Source organism: Alosa pseudoharengus, unplaced genomic scaffold (assembly GCF_046254945.1).
Source record: "Alosa pseudoharengus isolate Yale_2024_CS ecotype anadromous, Long Island Sound unplaced genomic scaffold, YU_APseudo_1.1 YU_APseudo_1.1_scf_18, whole genome shotgun sequence".
Lineage (NCBI taxonomy): Eukaryota > Metazoa > Chordata > Actinopteri > Clupeiformes > Clupeidae > Alosa > Alosa pseudoharengus.
Window position 1 is genome coordinate 29,681,028 of NW_027468650.1, and position 23,441 is coordinate 29,704,468.

At 40.6% G+C, this 23,441-nt stretch overlaps 2 protein-coding genes across 3 annotated transcripts in view; one reads left to right on the forward strand and one right to left on the reverse strand.

The window, feature by feature from the left end:
* Positions 1 to 5,341: 5,341 nt before the first annotated feature.
* On the reverse strand, positions 5,342 to 11,747 carry socs6a (suppressor of cytokine signaling 6a). Its single transcript, XM_076290839.1, has 2 exons — positions 11,319 to 11,747; positions 5,342 to 10,294 (listed from the first exon to the last, which is right to left on the reverse strand). Exon 2 carries the CDS (start codon positions 10,183 to 10,185, stop codon positions 8,605 to 8,607), a length of 1,581 nt encoding a protein of 526 aa, XP_076146954.1. The 5' UTR covers positions 10,186 to 10,294; positions 11,319 to 11,747; the 3' UTR covers positions 5,342 to 8,604.
* Positions 11,748 to 19,047: 7,300 nt separating this feature from the next.
* Positions 19,048 to 23,441, forward strand: part of rttn (rotatin) — a 60,125-nt gene continuing 55,731 nt past the window's right edge. For both annotated transcript variants that reach the window (XM_076290840.1, XM_076290841.1), the window contains exons 1-7: positions 19,048 to 19,186; positions 19,753 to 19,940; positions 20,069 to 20,270; positions 20,477 to 20,554; positions 20,761 to 20,851; positions 21,884 to 21,998; positions 23,148 to 23,295. In XM_076290840.1, the coding sequence (XP_076146955.1) occupies positions 19,156 to 19,186; positions 19,753 to 19,940; positions 20,069 to 20,270; positions 20,477 to 20,554; positions 20,761 to 20,851; positions 21,884 to 21,998; positions 23,148 to 23,295 (853 nt within the window). In that variant the 5' untranslated portion in view covers positions 19,048 to 19,155. The remainder of the gene's footprint in view (positions 19,187 to 19,752; positions 19,941 to 20,068; positions 20,271 to 20,476; positions 20,555 to 20,760; positions 20,852 to 21,883; positions 21,999 to 23,147; positions 23,296 to 23,441) is intronic.

The following is a 23,441-nucleotide window of genomic DNA, read 5'->3' on the forward strand; positions in this document are numbered from 1 at the left end:
TGTTTCTGTATGTGTGTGAGTGTGCGAACATTGGTGGTTCAAACGTGCAAGTGGCAACATGACAACATGAACTGACAACATATACTGTGTGTGTGTCTGTGAGTGTGTGTGTCTGTGAGTGGGTGTACGTGTGTATACTGTGTGTGTGTGTGTGTGTGTGTGAGTGTGTGTCTCTGTGAGTGGGTGTACGTGTGTGTACTTTATGTGTGTCTGTTTGTGTGTGTGTGTGGGTGTGTGTGCTTCTGTGTGTGCATGCATGCATGTGTGTGGGAACATTGGTGGTAAGTTGTAGGAGTGTGTGTAAGGAGATGTCTTTTACTTCCTGGATGAAAATTATACTCTTTCCCATTCATTTCCTATGGTGGTCATTTTTGACCGTAAACAAAAGAAGTGTTTCTACGTTGAATAAACCACTCAAAATTAAAAGAAAGTAGTCAAAATAAATTCTATGTGTTCAAAAGCCTTTTGTGAAGGATATCATACGATCTTGAGGCAATCTGATGAAAAATGCCATATTTATGGTAGAGGGAATGTGTAAATCGGTCATTTTTGACCAGAACAGTGTTAGAAGGTTAAACGGCCCTCCGCTTCGTGTCGGGGCCGTTTTACAACCTCGACCGTGCATTAACTTCTGTGAACAGACCACCGTGTCGTCCATTATCCCTTACTTATTATACGGTTCTTCACAATGCTAGTAGAACGCTCCATTGACTTGAATGGGATTTCCCATTCAGCGGTAAAATAAATTCATGTAATTACCGCTGCAAACATATAATTACCGCTGTCAATGGCAACGGGTTTTGTGCTTCTGATACGTCTTTCATATCACTATGCAAGGACTGGAACTTCATTCAAACGTGAAAGCAGACGGTTGATCAGCTGTGTTCTAAAGAATGTTTGATTCAAGTTCAGCAGCGTGTGTTGTTGCGAACTATGTTTCTCAGAAAAGGCCACGATGAACGGTAACAAATAGGCTAGGCTATGTAGGCTAAAGTCATATCATGGGGAGTTTATTATTTCGTTTTGGCAAGTAGCCGTATAATAGCGGGATAATGTATAGAACACCGGTCATTATGGGAAAATAAGTCCCTTCACGGCGAAACAAGACCCCTCCGCGTCCGGTTCGCCCTGTCGGGACTTATTTTCCCAATAATGACCGGCCTTTACATTATCCCTTACTTATTGTATGGCCCCCCATGGAACGGAATTCCACAAAACTTGGCATGCATTCAGAGGGTGTCATAATGATCCTACACTCCCAATTCCGTGCAGTTTTTAACCTGTCAGCCAAAGATACCTGCAATTACAATGCCTCGTTTTTGCTTTTTCATTTTTAACTAGGTGGCGCTATGCATCAAATGAGTGGATATAGGATGGGTTGCCATGGCCCCTGGAGGCCATCATACAAAAAGAATTGGCCCTACGGTTCTCGAGATATTCACAGAAAACTGTGTCAGTCACTACATTTCCACAGAGATTAATTTATTGTATGGCCCCCCATGAACGGAATTCCATGAAACTTGGAAGAAAAAAACTCTACACCTACAGTACAGTATATGACTGCTGCTTCACTGCGCAGCGGTCATAATAATCAGTTAAAGTTATCTATACATATAACTGAAGTACACACAAGGTGGTAAGAGTTTGGTCAAAAGTTTTGTCTGGAGCTAATCTGAAGCAGTAGGCTATTATGTGAGGTACGTCATCCAAGAACAATAATAAGACAGATGACAGGTTGACATGTCTGATGTTTCCATCTTGCGCACACTTTCATATTTACTGAGGCCTTTTCATAGTTTTTCATGATTCACATTTCTGGGTGAAGTGAGGCAGCTAAATTACCATATCTTTCAGTGATGCGTGCATACAAAATCACAAACCCTGTAGCGGTGATTTAAAGGGAAAGGAAAAAAAAACAGGCTACGTTTTTACACAAATAAAAATGATAATGCGATTTCCCCCGCTCGAACGTGGTTCTCCTGTCACAATAAGTAATGGCAATGAAGTAATTAGTCTCATCATTTAGCAGGAATAAAAGCTCTGGTGTTGCGCTGTGAAATTAAACATGGAGCTGCGGCTAAAATTAGCATGTGTCTTTTAAGTGGGGAAACAGACAGGGAACTCAGCATGTTGTCGCTGGAGCGCATTGCCATGGCTGCCATCTCCAGAAGCATCATTAATCAGGGCCATGCTGAGGCAAGGCATGTGAGGATTGAGAGATCCCCAGATCATATAAGTGCCTGAGGAGGAGATAGTGAGAGAGAGGGGGTGGGTGGTGAGGGGGGGGCATCTCAGAAAGGTATTAGGCTACATCTCGGTTGCCTTGGAGGAACACGCGCAGGGGCACGGATCTCGATGAGAGCAAGCCTGCAGGAGTCATGCGCACTCGTTGGTATGGAGGCTTTGTTGGTTAATTGCCATGCAGCATCCTGAATGTTGGATGGTGTGTGTGTCGTCAACACCCCTCTGGGACACGAGTGGTTCAAAGTGTGAGGAGCGTGGGGGGCAACACAATCAGAGCGCAGAGCGAGCGCAGATTGGCCGAGGCCTAGGCGTGTATTTCAGGCACACACGTTTAAATTGTTCATCAACTGTTATTCAACAAAGTTGAACCGTATCTATGCTTGAGACTGAGATGGTCGTGTGGAGGTGTTGTTCATTAAACTGGTCCCTGTGGAGTCAGAGGACATTGAGATGGAACTGGAATCCTGTGTAATTAGATGGCTAAATGTGTATTAATCTGCACGAAGGACATCACTGTGCAAACTATGTTGTTGGTTATCCAATTAATGATAAAAAGCCCATCCAATTGAACAAGTTAAACCTAATGTGTTCAAAAGTATGCTGAATGACACATGATGACACACAAATAACAATAAATAACAACATTACCATAGCTACCCAAACAGAGGTGAGGCCATATTTGATTTCATGTTATGCCATTTGGACTGCAGGATACTCCTTGAATTTTTGTGCATGGCCACCTGTTCTTTTGCCTGCGCATGGAAAACGTGTTCATCACAGGGGCTTTTTTATGTCTCCATAGTCTCTCACTGGCTCGCAGGATCAAGTACAACTCTCCATAAAAATGACAGCAGTTTGTAGTTATATTTTAAGTTGTATGCTTTTCCTCTATTTTACTCATAAACTCATCATCTCAGGAGATAAAACAAATGTAAACATTTGAACAAAATATTGGAATTAATCAATTAATGAAAAAGTGGTTTTATTTCATTGCATTCATTTAAGTTATAAAAACATCATGAGCAAATGTTTTTACCCTTTATAGACAGTTTGTACAATGTATAATAGCTGTTTTTAGTCCTGACTGAGGGAGACAACTTGGATAGGCACAACAACCAAGGCTCTTTCATGATGAAAAATGCACATCCAAAATGCCCATCCATCTGAACTCAGCTAAGGCATATGACGAAGCACTTATGGCAGAACACAACAACCATGTCTTAATGCTACAAAACGGTACCGTCACCATAACTATATTCTCATACATGAATTTCAGCTGCCGGATGTCTGTTGAATGACGACAGAGAAGTTATTTGTAAATAGCACACTTCAATCAATCAGATAGGTGCAGTGGGAGCCATGTTGTTTATGTCCATTATGTCTTAACTCTGTCAGTGCTGAAAGTAAAGAACTTGATATTAGATTACTGTCCTTTTGTTTTGAGCATTCAACCCCTTGTACTACATTTCTTTTGTCAAACAGTTCTGTTGAAATATTTGTGTTTGTTGAATTCAGGTTGTGGAGCTATTCTATTTTACAGCTCAAGCTTATTGTAACATGCACCAGGGACTGATTTGGTGTCAACATTCATTAAAGAGGAGATAATCAGATTATCCTGTTGTAGCCCTATTTGTATGCAAATTGACTTTTAGCATTTATTGTATGCTTTGTTTTTGTTTAGTTTTTTCAAATCTATATAAATCTTGAGTCACCACTTGTGAATGGTATCTTGTGTTGTTTCAAAATCCAACTGCTGCGAGCCAAACATATTATTTTTTTGAAGATGCCATGCTTTCAACCTGTGGAACCTCTAACTGAAAAGTGTATATAAAACTGCTGACACCAATGTTGCCAAATATAGTCCGATGGAAGATATGAGTTATTTAGGTATTTAGTATACTGTTTGAAAATCTAATGTTTTGAAGCAACCTATAACCACATCCATTTGTTTTGTCTGGCATAAGGTCAACAGATGTCATTTTGATTGTGTACAAAAGAGATCTGTTACAAGCAGTTATATCAGCCTTTATACTGCAGCAGGCAACATATTCCTTGCATGTCAATTTAAGGCTGCATAAATATACATGCATACTAATTCCAGTTGTCTTTCCCTCCATTTTGTGGGTGACAAATGTAACTTCATGCGGTGTACCAGATGGTAGGGTTTGACCATAAATCTTAGAAAATCAGACATCTGATAGATGGTGCTCTTGAGCAAGTACTTCTAAATGACACTCAATTTTCACTGGAGAAATTGACATATGACAAGGAACGGAGTGGATGTTTTATAGGTATAACTGAAGGTGTTCTATGTGTGTGCATGTCTGTAGAAAGCACTCCTGAAGCATGCCAAACCTTGTGCTGCCGTAATATGTGCAAAGGATGTTGTACCTCTGGTGAAACTACCTCACAGTCCTCCATGTCTTACAGGTTGCAGTAGGGAGGAATTGAAAATCTGAGGGGGAAAAGCAGTGGCTCACCAGGCCCATGTGGTTCAGTGGTTATGTTACACCGAATTGTCAATAAAGTGATTGTAATAGGAGGGATAACAAAACTATTTCAAGTTCCACTCCACTGAGAGAGACTCAGCTGAAACCCACAAGAAAAAAAGAATATTGTACAAAGGTGGGTGGGGGGGGGGGGGGATTGGGGATGAGGATGGGGTGGGGGGTGCGACAAGTAGGAGGCCTCCCTGCATGACATGCGACCACCATCCTGCATCATGAATAAACCATACTCAGGCCAGCAGAAGAATAAACATTTGTGTATCTTCACCTCTGAGGGCTAAGCCCTCCTGTCAGAGACTGGCGCTAACACAACTTACAACCTCATTCGCATGCAGGCTGCATACAGACAAATCTAGAACCCAAATCTGACAGCCGTACCCTCAAAGCACTAAGCATTTTTCACCTGCAAGATAACTGATGTCTGAAAAATATGTGTCTAAAAATTCACAAACCTCCAGTAGCAATATCTAGAATACAGGATTGAGTAATATTGCAACATTCTTTAAACTTCCAAAATCAAATGCCTCCACTTATTAATAAAAACAGAGATAGAACAATAGATTTTTTATATAGTTTTTTATTTTATTTATAATTTATATCAGCAGATACAAAAACTTGAACTGTATCCAAAAATGTGCAATAAATCACTATTGATTCATTCAAATAACAAATGGATACAAACCAAAACAATTACTCTGGAAAATGTACAATGTAAACTGGACAGAGCTGGATTTCTTTTCACTACATACCGGTCATTAAATCAGTGGGCAATAAAGTATAGCTGTTACCTATTTTAGTCTCCTAGTTGATCACTTTTAGTTCATGTATATGGCAACATTCTGGTTTCTCTAGTGTACAGAAAGGCAATCTTTATGATAAAGCAGCTTGAAGCGTGTAGAACACATAAAAAGACATACAGGTAATACCATGTACCAATGTTTATGAGAAGAGAATTAACAAAAAAAATCTTGACATTTAAACTTTTTTGTGTAAACATTTACCTTCATTCGCAGCACAGAGTCAAAACAAACAAAATGTATATAAGGGGGAAGCATAAAACATAATACAGGCAGTGCTCGTTAAGTGCTTGATGGCTCTAATTTCAATATGCTTCAGCTACCTAAACAAGCAACTACCTAAAACAATTAAAAGAAAACACTCATTAAAGTCTGTCTGTGAACTTCTGGGATCTCAGCATACTAAAGTATTTGGGGGGGGGGGGTAGCACAATACTCCAAATAATTCAGTCTTGAGACAATTAGAAAACATGGCTGCAACAAAACACAATTAAAAAAGGTATAAAAACAAAACAACAATGAAAGGAACATTACAGCTCAGCACCCAACACTTCATTTCACATTTAGTTTTGCTCATATCAACGTCAACATTTTCCTTCTATGCATAATGTTCTTTTTTCCTTGTCAAAAAACACCAACGCTTGTGCCTTGCCTAGAGCACATTCTTCTTTTTTTGATCATAGAAAGCAAACGTGTCAAAAAAAGAAGAAATAGAGGGAAAGGATACATGGTCTCAATAAGGCAATTATTCACCAGAATTTCCATATCTGCTGAATTCAGGTCAATCATATCTACTGAAGACTTAGCTTACTGAATGGACATGAGACCTACACACCTAGTCTATTGTACATAACCATAGGCCACAAACTACACTTAATCAATGCGGATGGACGTCTTTAACAGTCAGCCTATAGGCAACACATGATGCGTACCTACGGTATACGGATGCCATGATCGATTTGATCCCATTCCGTGAGTTACTACTATAATTTTGAACTTATCACTCCTTAAGACCTAAACAATCATATCGGGATAAAAAAAGGCCGGCACAGTTAAAGCCAAGAGCCTCAGATAAAAACGTGAGCCTGTGTCGCTAGTAATAAGCAAAGATGTATTTATTTAGGAATGGCAGAATTTATCCACATACACATTGTCCTCTGTGGAACAGCTTAATTCCAATACTACACTATACACTACCTCTACCATACTAGAGCCCCTTCACTCAATTTGGCCCATTGTCACCAATGATGATAATTTCAAAAATTTCAGACTACTTTGTGCACTAAATAGTGAGAATACACAGCATTCACAATCCCATCAAAGCAACTTGTCAAGCTCCCAAAAAATAGTCTAACATGTTCATCAACTGTAAAGGACATACTCTGTTTCTATTTAGAGCAGTTCCTTCAAGATTATTTGGGCAACTATTGACAGGGAACATGACAAAAACTGACCAAAGCACCTGCTGAGCTGCTTATCCAGGTGCCATTTTAACCTAATTCCCACACACATGTACATTCGACTAGGTCCAACTGAACACAGAGTTCACTGGAAAGACTGGAAAAGGCTGATCCCCTCTGGTTACTGTGAGCCCTCGTTTCAAATACAACAGGATCTTCCCTTTCAGAGTAAATATAGAAAAATGTAAAGGATCTCTGCATCGGGTTAAGTAAGAAAGAGAAGACTGATATGCTAAGAAGTGCTCGGATTGTTAACAGTCAAAAATCGATACTGACAGATGATGACAGTTAGAAAGAGAGCACAAGTACAAAACACACAGCAACACTGTAAAACAAAACATTAAAATGTCCCATCCTGCAAATAACAGCATCAGTCACGTACCTGTCCCTGGACAAATTCACAAAAATGACAATTTCGGTCACTTTCAACTGACATCACAACTATAAGAATCATGTCTGTTCTGAAACTTGTATCTTTAAAAACATGATAATCATAAGGCATGGAACTCTCATAGAAAGTCGTCAGAGAGTCGTCAGTTCTTTCTAATCTAATTCTTAACATTCTGCTTCAAGTTCTCCCATTGTTCCTCTTAATGAAAACAGATGTTTCATCCAATTTCAGCATGGCTGACATAAACATATCGCTCCCCTTAGACCATAAGATACAGAACAACACTCAACACCAAAAGACAAAGCCTAACCAGGTCTGGAAGTGTCTACAAACTTCATCTCTCCATTCCCTTTTCTGAAAGTGTAAGACATATATTTGCCCTTATATAGTGTTTATTTTCATTGCAACATTTGGTCCTACCTACTTTTCCCTCACACCCCGTTCACACTGCAGTTTCAACAGGTGCGGCACCAGTATAATGTGATTTTTCTCTCAAGGTTGATAATTTGGCTTTAGTGTGACATGGCATTAACTAGATAACTACCAGGTCTTCCTCAGCGATTTCAGTGACATCCATTTTCATGATTCCCACACAAAGCAAAGCAATTACGTAAGACCTATGACATATCCAGCAGCATTGGTTACAAAAAGTCCTCAGAACAGTACCTTCATTTAAATCAAAATAAACACATATGTAAGTAACTGTTTGCAGTATCCTGTTCATATCAAAATGGGCCAATCTGCTGCCTGACATCAATAGAAACTGGTACTTAAAAATAATATCTTCATAGGATTTGTAGAGAATGTGATAGATGATGACAAAATAAAAATGTAATCAAAACATCAACAGCATTAAATCATACTATGGCAAAAACAATGTTTTAACATGAGTACATAATAGTTATTATGTCACCGTGACAACAGACAAGGTGTGCTAGGCTAAGCATGCTATGTGCCAGATTCTACATGAGGAATCAACTCTGCAAGTTAAATCGACATCATAACACTGAATCAGAGCCATACGATATTAATCATGGTTCAATTTAAAGATCAGATGTCAAAAGCCAAAAAACTATGTTTCTAATCAAATAAAACTCAACTAAAACAATCATTTAAAACCTACAGATGTCTGTAAACCTTGTTCCATTTCAATTCTGAACCTGAAAAGTGCAATTTGCTAGCTACTGTGTCCCACGCATTGCATCTCAGTAGTGCTTTTCCTGCAAGTAATCTTTCATCTTGTTTGGTAAAGGCAGTTTCTGGATTAAATCTATGCGAGTGTACTGTCTGATGACAAACCGGCAGAGGTACTGCAGCGAGCGTACCTGCATGAAACGGGAGACGGGATTAGTCAGTCTAACGGGGTAGGTAGCTGACCCTGGCACACGAGATCTGGAGTAACAAAACGCACCATTCTCTGAGTCTTTTATTGAGTGTTCGATAAGGTCGACTATAGATGTGTGGCCCTCTAGGTCTGGCTGCTCATAAAAACTAAACCTGCCATTCGAATGCTCAATCCTTGTGTGCAAGGTCTTGCCTTGTGAACGGAAACTCAAGCTGAGCAAGTATCTGTCGTCAGAACTGTCGCGGACTAGAAACGAACCGTCCGGCAGATTGGTGAGCTTCTCTTCAGCCTCCCACCGCGTTATCGGACCCCAGTACCAACCCTGTTTGGCCAGCTTCTTTAACTCCTCCGTAAGGCTCGTTACCACCATATGTCCACTGTTCTGGACCGAATCGTAGACCCTGCTGACACCGGGAGCTGAATTGGGATCGAAGTTCAGGTGATGCCTGACCCTTTCCGCTACATGCGCATCTGCACCGCTGAATCCCAAAAATGTCCTTGGGATCTCGCTGCCGGTGAGGGGGGAGAGCGAGGGGGAAAGTGAGGGAATGTGGACACTGGAGTTCTGAAACAGCATCCCTGAGGAGCCGGCAAGCAGTCCATTCAGCGACTGCTCCAGGAAGAGCTCGGGCGGCAAGTCCAAATCCTGATCTTCACTTCCAGGTTCTACATGAACAGCGCTGCCACCCTCCATTTGTTCAACCACCTCCATGGGTGAAGAACTGTCCAAGCAGCAAGAGTGCGACCCTTCGGGGTACATTCCCTCATCTAAAGGCATGGTGTACTGGATATAGTCCTGAGGCGTCAGCCCTATGACAACAGGCACATTTTCGTCAATGTTCAAATGAAAGGCTCCGTTCTGAGGGGCCAGGTTTTTCAACGACCCTCCGTGGTCAGCGAAAAGTCCTTCCATGTCGATGTCGTGAAACTCTTTCTTCATTCCATTGAGCGACGGGCTGGGGCTGGGCGAGTGGACCATGGCTTTAACCTTCACCTCCGAGTTGACCAGCCGCAGGGGCCAAGGTGAAGGACTGTAGTGGTGACTGCGCAACGATGCCGACCTCAGCGGCCGCTGCGTTTTGACTTCATTAAAGCTCACGGGAACAGACGAGGAGGAGAAGGTGTCATCGTCTTCTCCTGAGCCCACACAAGGGGTGCTGCCGCTCTTGCTTTTTGCTTTCTGCTTGGCCGACAGCCTTCTCTTCAGGGTGCCCATTAAACCTTCACCCTTGGAGCGGCTTTTCGATCCCTTCTCCTCTTCGGTGCAGCCAAGATCGCAGGAGGTAATGTCTGTAGCGTAACAGCCCGCAAAGAAGGAGTCTTCTTTTGGGAAGTCAGCGGTCAGCACTGGCTGCTGGAGCATCACAAAATCTCCCTCCTCCTTGCCCTTGGTCATGTTGAGGGACTTTCGGATGGTCTTGAGGCTGATCATCTTCTTCATTTTGGATGTTTCTCTGTGGTGACAACATGGAAGAGGTCTGCCTCGCCTTTATGCTAGCCAGACACTAAAAATAGTGGCTGACAGTTGCCGACGATACAGTTGTCCTCACCTGAAAGTAAAATAACAAACAAAACAAATCTGAAATTACTGTGATCTTAAAACCTGTTCAGTCATTGTTACTAAAACATGTAGACTATTAAAATGGACGAGAATTAGAACTACACTGTGTTTTGTCACACCACCATTGAGTGCTTAATATAAGTTTCCCTGGAAGTGAAAAACTGATGTTATCTTCCACATAATAGCCTTTGAACTTGCTTTGTATGGGGTGTTCATGAAACAACAGTCTGTCTTTCTCTCGGTCTGTCTGTCTCTCAAGAAAGAGTTGGAGATGTGAAGTAGAAGATTCAATATACCTACAAGATATTTAGGCCTCCCAAATAGCTGGCTATCAGTAAGGTCACTGTGAGAAATGACAATATGATAGGATAGGCAACTACAGTGAATAAAAAAGACTACGAATTTAGGAAATGATGGTAGTAGGTACATACAATGCTATTTAGCTAATCTTACCGTTTGCTAACTGTCTGCCCATAAATTAGCCACTAAATCATTGCATGCTTAACATTAGCTCTGTGGTTTGACATGATTATCCATCAATTTGGCACTTTTTATAACAGACTGTGCCGTTATAAAGACTTGTCAGCCGCCTCAAACAGCTTCAGAGCCTACTCATCAGGGCTTTTCCACAACCAGTGTATAAGAAGGAAAGCTATCTTAGGCCATCAATCAGGAAATAGGGTTAACGTTGACTTGCAATAAAAACAGGCGGCTGCTACCCACAGTGACCCCATTCCCATGAATACAATATTATAATAAAGGAACTTTTACAACAGGGTATTAAATCGTTAAACCATAATAATTGTCACCTTTTCACATAAGGAAAACTTATATGTAACCCTTATAGCTAGTTAGCTAAGTAAGGGTTAGCTTGTCAAAATCCAAAGAATGTTACTAGACTAGCTAGCGAGGTGGTAAACGTCAAAGCTAGCTGGCAAGTCAACATCAGGACCTAGATTGCTACCTAGATAGCAATGTTAACATGCTAACAAATAACTTTCGCGTCAACTTACCATATTTTCCAAAGAATCGGTCTTTTTAGTTGTTGTATTTCCATGTGCATCATGCTCCGGCGATAGAATTTCCTTCTCTATTACTTGTTGACTTCTTAAACTTCGCCATTCATCAGAAATCGTTGACGTCAACTAGCTAGCAAATGCTAACCTCCAGATATCACCTTAGCAGGCTAACTCGGCATAGCTCACCATTATTTGGCTACCAGCAAGCACGCTAACGTAAATTAGCACATCAAAACATGCGCCTTTGAGGGCTTGTGTACGTGCAAGTTAACGCAATTCGTATTACACATTTAACCTCTGATGGCAATGATTGCTTCGACACCCAGCTAACATCTTTTTTGTAGGACTAAAATCATCTGACCTATTATATTTGATACAGTCTCTTCGCCCTATTCCTCTTTTTGCTACTTTTCTGTTGTCCCTTTCTTCCTTTGTTGCCTGTTGCATTGTGGGAGAGGACTGAGACAAGGAGAGGTTCAAATGAGAGGCGATAGCAATATTGATGAAGTGCTGTCCTTGTTGGTTATAAAATCCCACGACAAACATATTTGATTGGCCAATTATTAATTATATTTTGTCTTGTGTTAAGTGTTTATAGGCCTATGCGACATAAAAGCTATGTGTATCCTCACTCTGCAGCAGTTGGGAGGAAATCATTGTCGAGGCAACTTCAGTGTCAACTGAAATAAACTGCCATATCAGCCTTTTAAAGCCTAGTTTTTCTGAACAGTAGCTCTGAAATGCCAAAAAGAGTGAAAAAGGGACATTTTTGCTTTGCTTGAATGGAATATCTATAACCTGAACTGAGAATCCTGGACAATGCACTGCCACCCTGTGAATTTTCTCATCAATATTCAGTGGACCACAAGACTTAGAAATGTAAATTGTGAATGAATCAAATATTAATGGTCCTTATGACTAGGAAAGAAAGCTTGGCCTAGCATTATTTTTGGATAGTGTGAAATCAAAATGGAAACTTTAGGATGGGCCCTCAGCTGTCTAAGAATGCATCTAAATATTTACAGAAAATGACAGAAATGTCTTGGGATGATAAGGCTTAAGGCCACATTTTCTGAGATTTAAATCGTTTGTGAGTGAATCTGTTCAAAAAGACTGATGCTTGGTGTTTTGAAGGCATTGTTTTGATTTTATATCTTTAAGGATAAATGTTTCTGCCATCTCATGAAAAATATCTGACAAAGGGTCAGGAGTCTATTAAAAAAATATGTTCATGACCATATTTAGTTTGTGAGAAAGCATTTGCTGCCAAACATTTGTTATACCGGTCCCAGGTTTACCTTGAAACACTTTGTCTTTTTGGCATGGTAGTTTAAATATATCTTTCCTCAGTGTGCTTAGATAGGAATGAATTCTGAATATGCATCACAGATGAGCTGTATCAACAGATATGACTAATGTCATTGTAGACAACAGGGTCACCTTTGTGTACACATACAATTATTCCATAATCTAAATATGGATAGATTTTTGCGAGGGAAAAAAGAAATAAAGAAATCTACTCTCTAGGTCAACTCCCTTTGTTGTGCTTTCTTTTGAAAGTCTTTCATGTTTGTGCTACAAACAAAGCTTGAACTTTGAAATGAGTCATTGGTGGCCTAATTAGTGTCAGTATTGTATTAAACTGGATAATGGTGTTTACTGCTGTTGGGCTAATTTGGGGCCATGCACTGTGAATAGTGTTTTTTCCTTCCCCCACACAGTTAAACTGTCAAGCTCATAGCAGGCTGTGGCAAACCTGCTCCAGGCTGCTGTGTGCAGACAGGTTCTATGCAGAGTGGCTCTAATTATACAGTCTTGTTAGGGCTTATCCAGCCACTAGTCAGAGAGAGAGAGAGAGAGAGATGAGATTGCTTTTGTGAGAGTTCATTGAAATGACTTTGTCATGCCCTGTTGCACACATTTTACCCAAGCAAAAAGCATTGATTAAAATACCCTAGAAAAATAATAAATATAAACAATAAACATGGGAATATAACAGAGGATATTTTACATATTTTAGCTGTCAATTATGTACATTATTATGTATATGACTTGATGCACGGACACTGAATTAGGCAAACAAAACACCTGTAGAAAACATGAAAAGAAAGATTGTGAGTATGTATGGGTCATTTGGAAATACATTTTTGCTGTAAATGCAGATCATTGCTTTCTCTCCATTGACAAAATGACAAATTAATGTGCCCCTTTGATTGTGCAGAATTCATAGGGAGACGAGCAAAGACCAACAGTCACATTATTTCCAAAATAACAAATCAGTGAACAAAATGCTCCTTTAGATGATAACAAGGATAAAAATAAAATTCCACACCAACCACTACAGTATCACTTCATTTGTGGTGATTTTCTGTATATTCAAGCCATGTTTGACATGTTTCTTTATTTTTTTGGACAGAGCTCCTTTGATTTTCTGACAACCTTTTCTTTCAGAAATCTAGATATCCTCTTGTGATGAGATTCGCCTTATTTCATGTGAAAGCCGCATCAGCCAGAAATTATTTGCTCAATATGGCTGTAGCATCCCTCAAATTGATTTAGTCCTTCAACTTGACTGTTTCGCCGAGGGGGGTTTGTCAGAGGTCCCAGAGTGCCCACCCTAATATCCTCAACACTTGCAGCCGAGTGGAAGGCATGTATAGCAGGCATGTCAAACAGTGATGGGGCCGCTGGGACCACTTGGGTTTTTGTTTCCGGGATTACTGAGAAATAGCGTCTGGTGCAATCTCTCCCTGTCCGGGGTCATTTATTGAACTGATCATGTTTACCTCTTTACCCCGTGCTCTCCTTTCATTTCCAGCCAATAAGTGCAGCCACACCTGGATTAGCATTCAGAGGCAGGCCCACGGTAAATCAGTCCTTCAAGTCCCTCTCCCTGCTATCTCTCTCTCTCTCTCACTCTCTTTCTTTCTTTCATTTCCCTCTCTCCACCCCCTCTCTCCCCTGAGGGAGAAGCCTTAAGGGGTGTAGGAGAGTCTACATTAATTACACCTGCAACAGCTGTAGCTACACAGAATGTAATGAGTCAGCGAGAGGCAGACCTGTGCGGAATTTAATGATCTTTGGCATTGAGTGCACCGAGATGTTATCTTTGTTTATTTAAGAGTGCAGGAGCATATGAATCACAACACGCTACATGGTTGTTACTAAAAAAGACACATCCTTTGCTAACAGATTTGTGTCCCTTTATCGGAAGCTGCAATATAACCTTTGAACATATAATGCTGGGGACAAAACCTTAAATATTTTACATAGAACATGAAATGCATACTGAGAATTGATGATGCAATGAAAGTGGAACAATTGAAAATGGTCTTTGAGTGAGAAAATAATGTGACTAATACATTAAATACAATAGGAAAACAAAGTGTATAGATGTATTTTGCGCATTCCCTTTGTTTGTGTTTAAGCATGTCTGTGTATGAGAGAGAGAGAGAGAGAGAGAGTCTGCTTGACAGAGCCCCCCAAAGGGAGCCCAGCTGTTTGATCTGACCTAATTGGATCATCTCTCAAATCAACATCCGAGTCTCCACAAAACAAACATACCATAACCGAGTCATCAGCTGTCTCCCAGACAGGGGAAACTGTCCTGATTTCAAATGAGAAAAACACAGACACTTATAAACATATAAGCTTTTACGTCATTCCATGGTGAGAAAAACTACGCAGTATTTTTTATGCACATTTATTTGACATCTAATCTTATCTAACATCTATCGCATATATGACTATTAGCCATTGGAGCATATTATTGCAATTTTATTAGGTGTGTGAGACATCAAAGGGATAAAGGGACAAAGAATGTTGCGTCTGCAAGCAGGAATTTAGCCGATCACATAAAACTAATCAGTCACAGACACGGCACTGACATATAATAACAGCTATACCAGATCCATATGCCTCTGGCATTTCTATCAGAAAGAAATATCTTATTGTTTGTTAAAATATCAAATGAATTAGCACAAAGACCCAGAGGAAGCACACACACACACACACACACACACACACACACACACACACACACACACACACACACACACACACACACACACACACACACACTCACATGTAAAACACAAACACATAAAAAGATGCATGTACAAGGTCTAACATGCCACTGAGGATGGTACTGTGTATATCAGCGGGCAGACTAGATTGCTACCCACCTTTCATGTCACAATGTTTACATATCAGAGATTGACAGCCAGAAACGACCATAAAAATAACCACTGAGGTCTCCGGGCTCAACCTTGGCTCAGAGGGCCATTTCAAACTGGTTACTTGTTATAGTCGGCCACAGCAGACACTGGTGTTGGAGACAAATAAAGTGATTTCACCAATATATCTCGACACGAGGGGGCACAAGATGAGTCACGCCAGAGATGAGCGCGCCACGCATCCCGATCCATTTGAGGAGAAGTCTTTTCCTGCTGCCGCAGTGATGTGAATGACTGATGGCAGATAAATACAGATTACCAGGAGGAACTCTCACTGCGAAGGAAAGTGAAAAATCCAGCCGTGCACTTCTTTCATCTATCCTGTATGATTAGGCTATCAGATACTTCTTTGGGAGGGTGCCGAAAAAATGCCAGAGAGCTTTGCAGTGTTTCCTTTGTGCCTCCAGTAACACACAACTCAGGATTGTGTGCTTGGTTTTGTGGGTTTGTATGAGTGTGTGATGGTGAATGTGAATGTGTGTGTGTATGTGTGTGTGTGTGTGTGAGAGAGAGAAAGAGAGAGAGAGAGAGAGAGAGACAGAGAGAGACAGAGAGAAAGATACACACACACACAGGCTGATTCACAAGTAAACAGCTTTTGTTCTTTGTGAAAGTAATTGTTGTGAAGAGCACTTCCACTGCACCCTGTTGCAATTCCATGTTTTTATTTGTTTGTTTGTTTTAATCAAACCATTGGTTTTTCATAACTTGTTGTATTCATCTATCGATGAAAACTGACCGCAAGCCACGTTTGCTTACGTAATGATACTCGTCTCTATCCGCGGCCCTTGCATGTCTGATTTCCATTTTTCAGCTTGTAAAAGCACCGCTGTACAATAACAAAAAAAGAGCTACTTTTCCCCCCCATCTCACTCATCAAATACCCACTGGCCTGGGATTTGAAATCCTCATCTGAACAGATAGATCATGCTGATAACGAAAGACACCTCACGTCTGTGATGTCAACAAAGATAATGACTGATATGTCATTCTGCTGATATTTGACCAGAGATTAGGTGATGACAGGATAATTTTCTCTGAAACAATTCTTTGTGTAAAGAAGATATTTCACCATGTCACTGGTAATTTCCTTATAGAAACCATTTCTTCACTGTATTTGCTGAGTAAAATATGCCGTGTCAACACAGATTGAGACACGATTTTGCTCTTTTAGTTGGATTAGAATGGATTCAGTATGGGTATAAAGAACTGACTGGGGGAGGTCAAAAAGTCTGATACACTTTGATACAATGGCATGGTGTTTTCAAGCAGAACACTGATATGGGTTACTGTAGAACACACAGAAGTCCAAATAGGAATCATGTGAACCTGTCCTTCGCAATATGGAATATTGGTTTGTTGATTTCTCTCTTTCAAAGGTAGAGTCAATCTAAACAACTGCAGTTCTACGACAATGTCAGCCTGATATATCTTAGGGGCTATTTATGTCAAATTTTATTTGTCCAAGAAGTGTCATAGTTCTGTGACAGCACAATGCTGCATCAGCTGTCATTTGAAGTTGAACAGAGCAATTAATAAAATAACCGAACTGTTTTTCTTTCTTTTTATCAGTGACAGCCCGGAAATGTGAGGGTCCATGTAGCCTACTGGTTGGGTCAGATTTATGCTTCCATCACAACAGGCTGCAGATGTTATGGACATAGTACATAATCCCATTGCTTATGGGCATCTCTGTGGCAGTTGGTCAGAATTAGAGACCGAAGCTTTAGCGTTCTTAGGCCATATTGAAATTAGCCGTTGAGGGAGCTGAAATTACCACTAGTGAGAGGCTGTCAGGACCTTTCTCACACATTAACACCAATAATAACAGCAATGTCAACATTGTTAGGATATTTCAAGTAGGCATGGTTTAGTGACAACTCTGGCTTATTATGACCGCTGATGGTGAAGCAGTGGTCATATAGGTTTAGTCAGAGTTTTTTTTTTTTCTGGATTTTTTTCTTTTTTTCTTTAGTAATGTTGTGTCAACGATTCCCGGGACACTGAAAGACCGTGAAACTAGGTGAGCATGTAGTCTCACAAGATGGGCATGTAGTTTCACAATAACACGGAACCATTGTTTTTCGTTTTGATCCGTCGCCCACCTGCTGCACCAGGCCCCCTGAAAGGAGGGTAGGCCGGACACAGTTTTCTGTGAATATCTCGAGAACCATATGGCCTATGATGACCAACTTTTTTTCGTATGTTGGTCTCAAGGGGCCATGTCAACCCATCACATATCCACTCATTTAAGGTATAGCGCCACCTGGTTAAAAATGAAAAGGCAAAAACAAGGCATTGTAATCAGTTACTGTATATCTTTGGCTGACAGGTTCAAAACTGCACGACACCCTCTGAATGCATGCCAAGTTTCACGGAATTCTGCTCATGGGAGGCCATACAATAAATGAATATATGTGTAAATTTAGTGACTGTACACCAATCGGCCTGTAGATGGCCGGACACAGTTTACTGTGAATATCTCGAGAACCGTAGGGCCGCTGATAGTGAAGCGGTTGAAGCGGCTGACAGGTTCAAAACTGCACAAAGGATCATTATGACACACCGTCTTAGTGCATGCAAAGTTTTGTGGAATTCCGTTCATGGGGGGCCATATCAGCTACACACATGCACACACACACACTCATGCACACACACACACAAGCAGGCACACACACACACAAATAAACACACACACGCACTCACACAAACACACACACACACACACACACACACAGACAACCACACCCATACTCACACAAACATAAAAACACACACATGCTGGTGAGCAGGCACACGCACACACACACACACACACACAGAAGCACACATATACACAGAAACAACTATGCACACACTAATTTACATACACAAAAGTAGCTGATGAGGAGATGGAGACAAATTGAAGCGTGATTTATTTTTTTGGAGAGAATGTGAGAATGCGCTCTGCTGCTGGTGAAACTGAACAAAGCATGGACTCTCCCAAGAGATGTGTTTTTTAAAAAGCGTCATTTGTTGCTGTGAGGTGTACCTGCAAAATTACTTTAGTTCGGCTAAATCAGGGTTTGGCAACCTTTTCTCTTGTAAAAGGGCCATTTTTTTACCAGAAATAATAAAAAAAAATGTATGGGGTTGCAAAGATATCGGAACCATTTAAAAGAAATCAGTTTAGGCCTGGCCTACAGTAAACATCTCTATCTTTGTTAGCCTCAGGAATATGGTAACCTACTCGCCATACTCTGCATATATGCTGTATTGTACAGTATAATATTTTCACTAACTGTTACTGTAATATGTTGGGACAGCTTGAAGCTTAGCAACTATATGCAATTGTTCGAAATATTTGATAACTTCCATTTTTAGAGAAAGCCAGAGGAGCTAAAGGGCCGCATGCCTATATCATCACCATGCTGTCAGAATGTATCCAGTGGTCAACATGAAAACGCCCCCCATATGTCACGTGACAAGAGAAACGTCTCATGTAGCAATGGCGCGGTTGTTGAAAACAAACCCCGGGCAGTTGGAGTTGACAATGAAGTAACTGAAAACACAAGTGCACGGCATTTGAACCGTTTTTGTCGTATTACAGAGGGACTATGGATTTATCAGCACTTATTAAAAAATTAGGTAAGCGAAGCAGTTTGCTCCTCTTTGAGCTCGTAGCACTCGCTAGTCCAGGTGAATAACACTGTCGATAACTGAGACAACACTAAACGTTAGCCATAGCTAGGTTAGCTCGCATACAAGTTAAGAGTAAGGTGAAAATAAAAGTTTGGCAAGGTCATTATGATGTCTGAGTTAATGTTGCTCTTCGTAGACAACTACAAATACTATAGCTAAGTCTGGTTTGGGTCTAACGGCGCAAGGTAACGTTGTTTACATCCCCCTCGGTTGTTTGCTAAATTTAACGTTAACGTTAATTGCCAGTTAACTTAACCAATGATCTAAATCGATGCTGTCGTTCTAGCTGTCAAAACTTAGGTGTCTGCTATGTTCGCGGAATGACGTTTGAGCCTACACGATAATATGATGCTGGGCTCTGTGATCAACAAGTTAACAAGCTATGGAAGATTCATATCATCTACACATGATCTTCAACTGCCTTGCTGTTTGGAGAGTAACTTGACTGTAGGCAATATATTTATGCAGCCTAGTGCAATATTATTCACTGATGAGTAATGTGCTTTCAACAGGTCATTCTTTGGTAGAAATCAGAGTCCGAGCTCTCAAAAACATCAAGAGCAAATTGGATCATGGCCTCATCTCAGTTCCTGATCTTGTCCAAGAGCGAACACTGTTTGTTTTCCTTCTTGAGTGGTTTAATTTCCCTGAGGTGCCATTGCAAGAAGAGATTCTTCAGTTGCTCAGCACTTTATCCAAGGTATTGTCTCATAATTTGTAACTTAGTCTCCATGTTTAACCAGTTACAGTCTAGCATTTGAATGACTTTCCCAGTTGGTGGATAGATAAGCAAACATTCAGCTCTGTCTGTTTTATCTTTGTCTAAAGCACTCGACAGCTGCCCACATGCTTATGGATGTAGGGGCAGTAGAGTTTCTAACCCAGCTCTCGCCCAGTGTTGAGAAAGAGCTGCAGGCCATCATCGACAGCATCATCGATCAGCTGTTCCATCTCCCCAAGATACCACAGGTCTCTAGTGCTCTGACTAGCGATTATGAACAACAATTTACCTCGACTGCTGTTCAAATGGGTATGTAAAGTAATAGTTAATCTCCTGTTTCTATCTAATGCTGCTATTATTTGGACTGATCATTTTTATTTTCCATTGTGACAAATCCCTCAAAGGCTTAACCGTGCACACTGTTGTCACACTGAAGAGATAAATATTTAGTGGGGGATGCAGGTAGTAATTTCCTCCATTTGCTTTTGATCTGAAGCTCTTATTTTCTCTCTCAGAGGAGGAGTGTCTTGCAAGAGGGTACTTCCAGAGAAGCAGGCCCAATCAATTAGATATTCCTCCTCAACAAGGAACAGGTACCCCTGCTGTTTGCTTCGTAATGAAATGCATTATTCAAGCAGATATTTTGTGTGTGTTTTTTTTTGTTAAAATACTATTATTTCATAGACCTTGTGCCTTGTGTCCAGCAGGATATATGAGAGATAATTGCCTTGTTTGAGTTATCTAAGATTAATTGTCATTCCACAATGCCCTGTTTGTGTTTTCCCAAAACAATGAGCAGCAAGCAAAGCAATCAGGTGTCTTAAGTTTTCGGTGTTTCCTTGGCTGTCTCTAACACCTACGGACAGACACATCTTATCATCAAGTGAAAGGTGAATACATTCACACTCTAGCAAGAGATATTCTATGACCAATGAAATAGTTTGCACATTTACAGTTTTTCTCGATTGCTTTTACCTGCTTAAGTAAACTGGAATCTATTTGGTCTTCATGACTACTTTCTTTGCACAGCAAAAGTCTCAAGTCAAGTCTCACACCCTTTGCAAAACAGTTAACACAGGTGTCATTCAAAACCCCCAAACTCTTTTGGTTTTCCCATGCTAAACAAAAGGAAAACATATTTTCACAGGTGGTATAGATTCCTTGCATATGTCTGAATCTCTGATACACCTGTGTGAAACTCCTTTGCACAATTCTTCAATCAGCAATCATTCATTATACATAAGAGATGTCTGTGTTGCTATTTGCAATTATGGATCTAATGCACATTTAGACAAAGTACTGTATTGCCTATTTGGTGGAGAAAACAGTACAAAAGGTGTTTACTGTAGATCTATTTCGATGAAAGTTGTAGTTCAATGAAATGTACAGTATCTTGCTAGGTGTTTGCTGCATGTCTTACATGTCAATGACAGTTACATCTTGGGAGGAATGAATAAATTCTTTTTTTATTCAGTACATTTAGTCTTTTCACAGTTTTTTTCTGATACCAGAAAAATGAGAAAGTAATGGAACAGACATAGCAAAAATGCTAATTTTGAGAACTAGATTTTGCATTTTGTTTTCCAGTGTGTAATGATTGATTAAAGAGTGTTTTTGAATGGGCAAGGAGTTGTAGTGTTTGAAGGCAAGATTTGCTTTTGCTGCATGTTTTAAGTGTTTTGAGAGAGTAACAGCCTTTTGCAAGCGAAATGTGTCATTTTGTCCAGAGTGCTTTTGTTCAGACACGGGTGTTTTGAGAATGTGATGTCAGAGTTGACACAGGTATCAAAACGATTGAGAAAAACTGTATTACTTCATACATGTGGATGAATCATGCTGAACTGTTCAACCTCTGTGTTGGAGACTGAGGCTCCTGGCCAGAATAAACTTTGTTACTTTGCATGCTTGATCTTTTCTTGTAGCTCACTACGAAAGAACGACCCAGGCTCAGTATGCACCACCTGTGAACTTCTCCGAGATGTCATCATGCAGGACTTTCCTGCTGAGATATTCCTGCAGCGGCCAAGTATAGTGCAAGTAAGTAGGGTTGTGCAATATTGTTTACGATAATAGCTTGTAGTTTAAAGATGTGCAAGCTAAAGCTAATTAAAACACATCAAATAAGCGGTGGAGACAGTATTTTTCGTTGATCAACCACTACAGAGCTTGGCCCGGTATATGCTATAGCCCCAAATCGCAAACAGTGGATTAGCAGGGGCAGTGACAGTGGATTAGCAGGGGCAGTGAGCCAAACACTTCCCAAATAGCATGTTTTAACCAGTAATATTGTTAAAAACAGCACCAAACCTCGTCAGTAGCTTGCTCAGGGTCCCTACACGTAAAACGAAGCACCAACAACGTAGTTAGCGAACCCCGAGTTTATGCTCCGTGTGAGATCTCAGTCTTCTGTGAGATTAACAGTCTGCTCTAATAAACTCCGGCAAAACTTCAGTAAAAAGCATATGGGCTAGAGTCCATTACTTACATTTTTCTAGGTGCTCTTGTAACTTGTGGTCACATATATGCATAGAGCTGCGCGTACACCTTCTGGAATTCGGACGGCATTTATGTCACTCTGATCCTTAACTAATACTTGCACTGGTGATAAAGTGTTTTCCTGTTCATTTAATAAAGATATGTTTCCATTATTAGCATTAATTAGGAACAATAAGGATGCAAAATATGATCTAAAAACCAATATCCTATAAGATTGTTTTGTCAATATTGCACACCCCTATAAGTAAGACACCTGTTTGTGTCTGCATATGGTCTCTATTGTGTTGTTGTTGTTGTTGTTGTGTGTGTGTTTTTATTTTTTGTAAGTTTTCCTCATGGTCGATAGAACCAATTAGTGGGATTGAATGACTTGGATTTAAAGCTAGGATTTCACTCCCGCCAGAAGGCATTATATCCTTGATAATTCAATTTTGCTTGCCCTTGTATTTAGTGTATTATCTTATTTATGAATGGAGTCGGTAAGACACACATGCTGCGAGTGGTTTCTCACCAGCCCTTACTGTTAAGCCGTGTTTATGTAATTGTTTATTTTAATTTAAGCATGAGTATTTGTTAGCATAATCTTGTGGGTTCGCAGCTAAGTGACTTTGATGTTGGGGAGTCTGCGCTGATGTGCATCCTTGACCCCCCACGTTTGATTTTCTCTCTTCCTTCCTGGTTGGTCTCTAGAGCCTGCTGTCGCTGCTGAGCCTGAGTGCAGAGAGTGAGGCTAGTTACCTGACACTTCAGGCTCTGGCTTGTCTGCGGCAGCTCTGCTGCAACCTAAGGAGCCGCCTGCGCTTCCACAGAGACCCTGGCTTCTGCTCAGCCAAGCAAGGTACATCCAGCTGTCGGCTGCACTTTCACACACTCCTTCAGTCAGTCTTCCACACTTCCAAACTCCCTCAGTCTCAGTCTCACACACTACCTCACTCATGCACTCTCACTCTATATCCCTCTCTATTTCTCTCTCTCACTCTCTCT

Excerpts from the sequence above, each read along its gene's own strand:
- socs6a (XM_076290839.1), bottom strand. The coding sequence starts at position 10,185 with ATGAAGAAGATGATCAGCCTCAAGACCATCCGAAAGTCCCTCAACATG.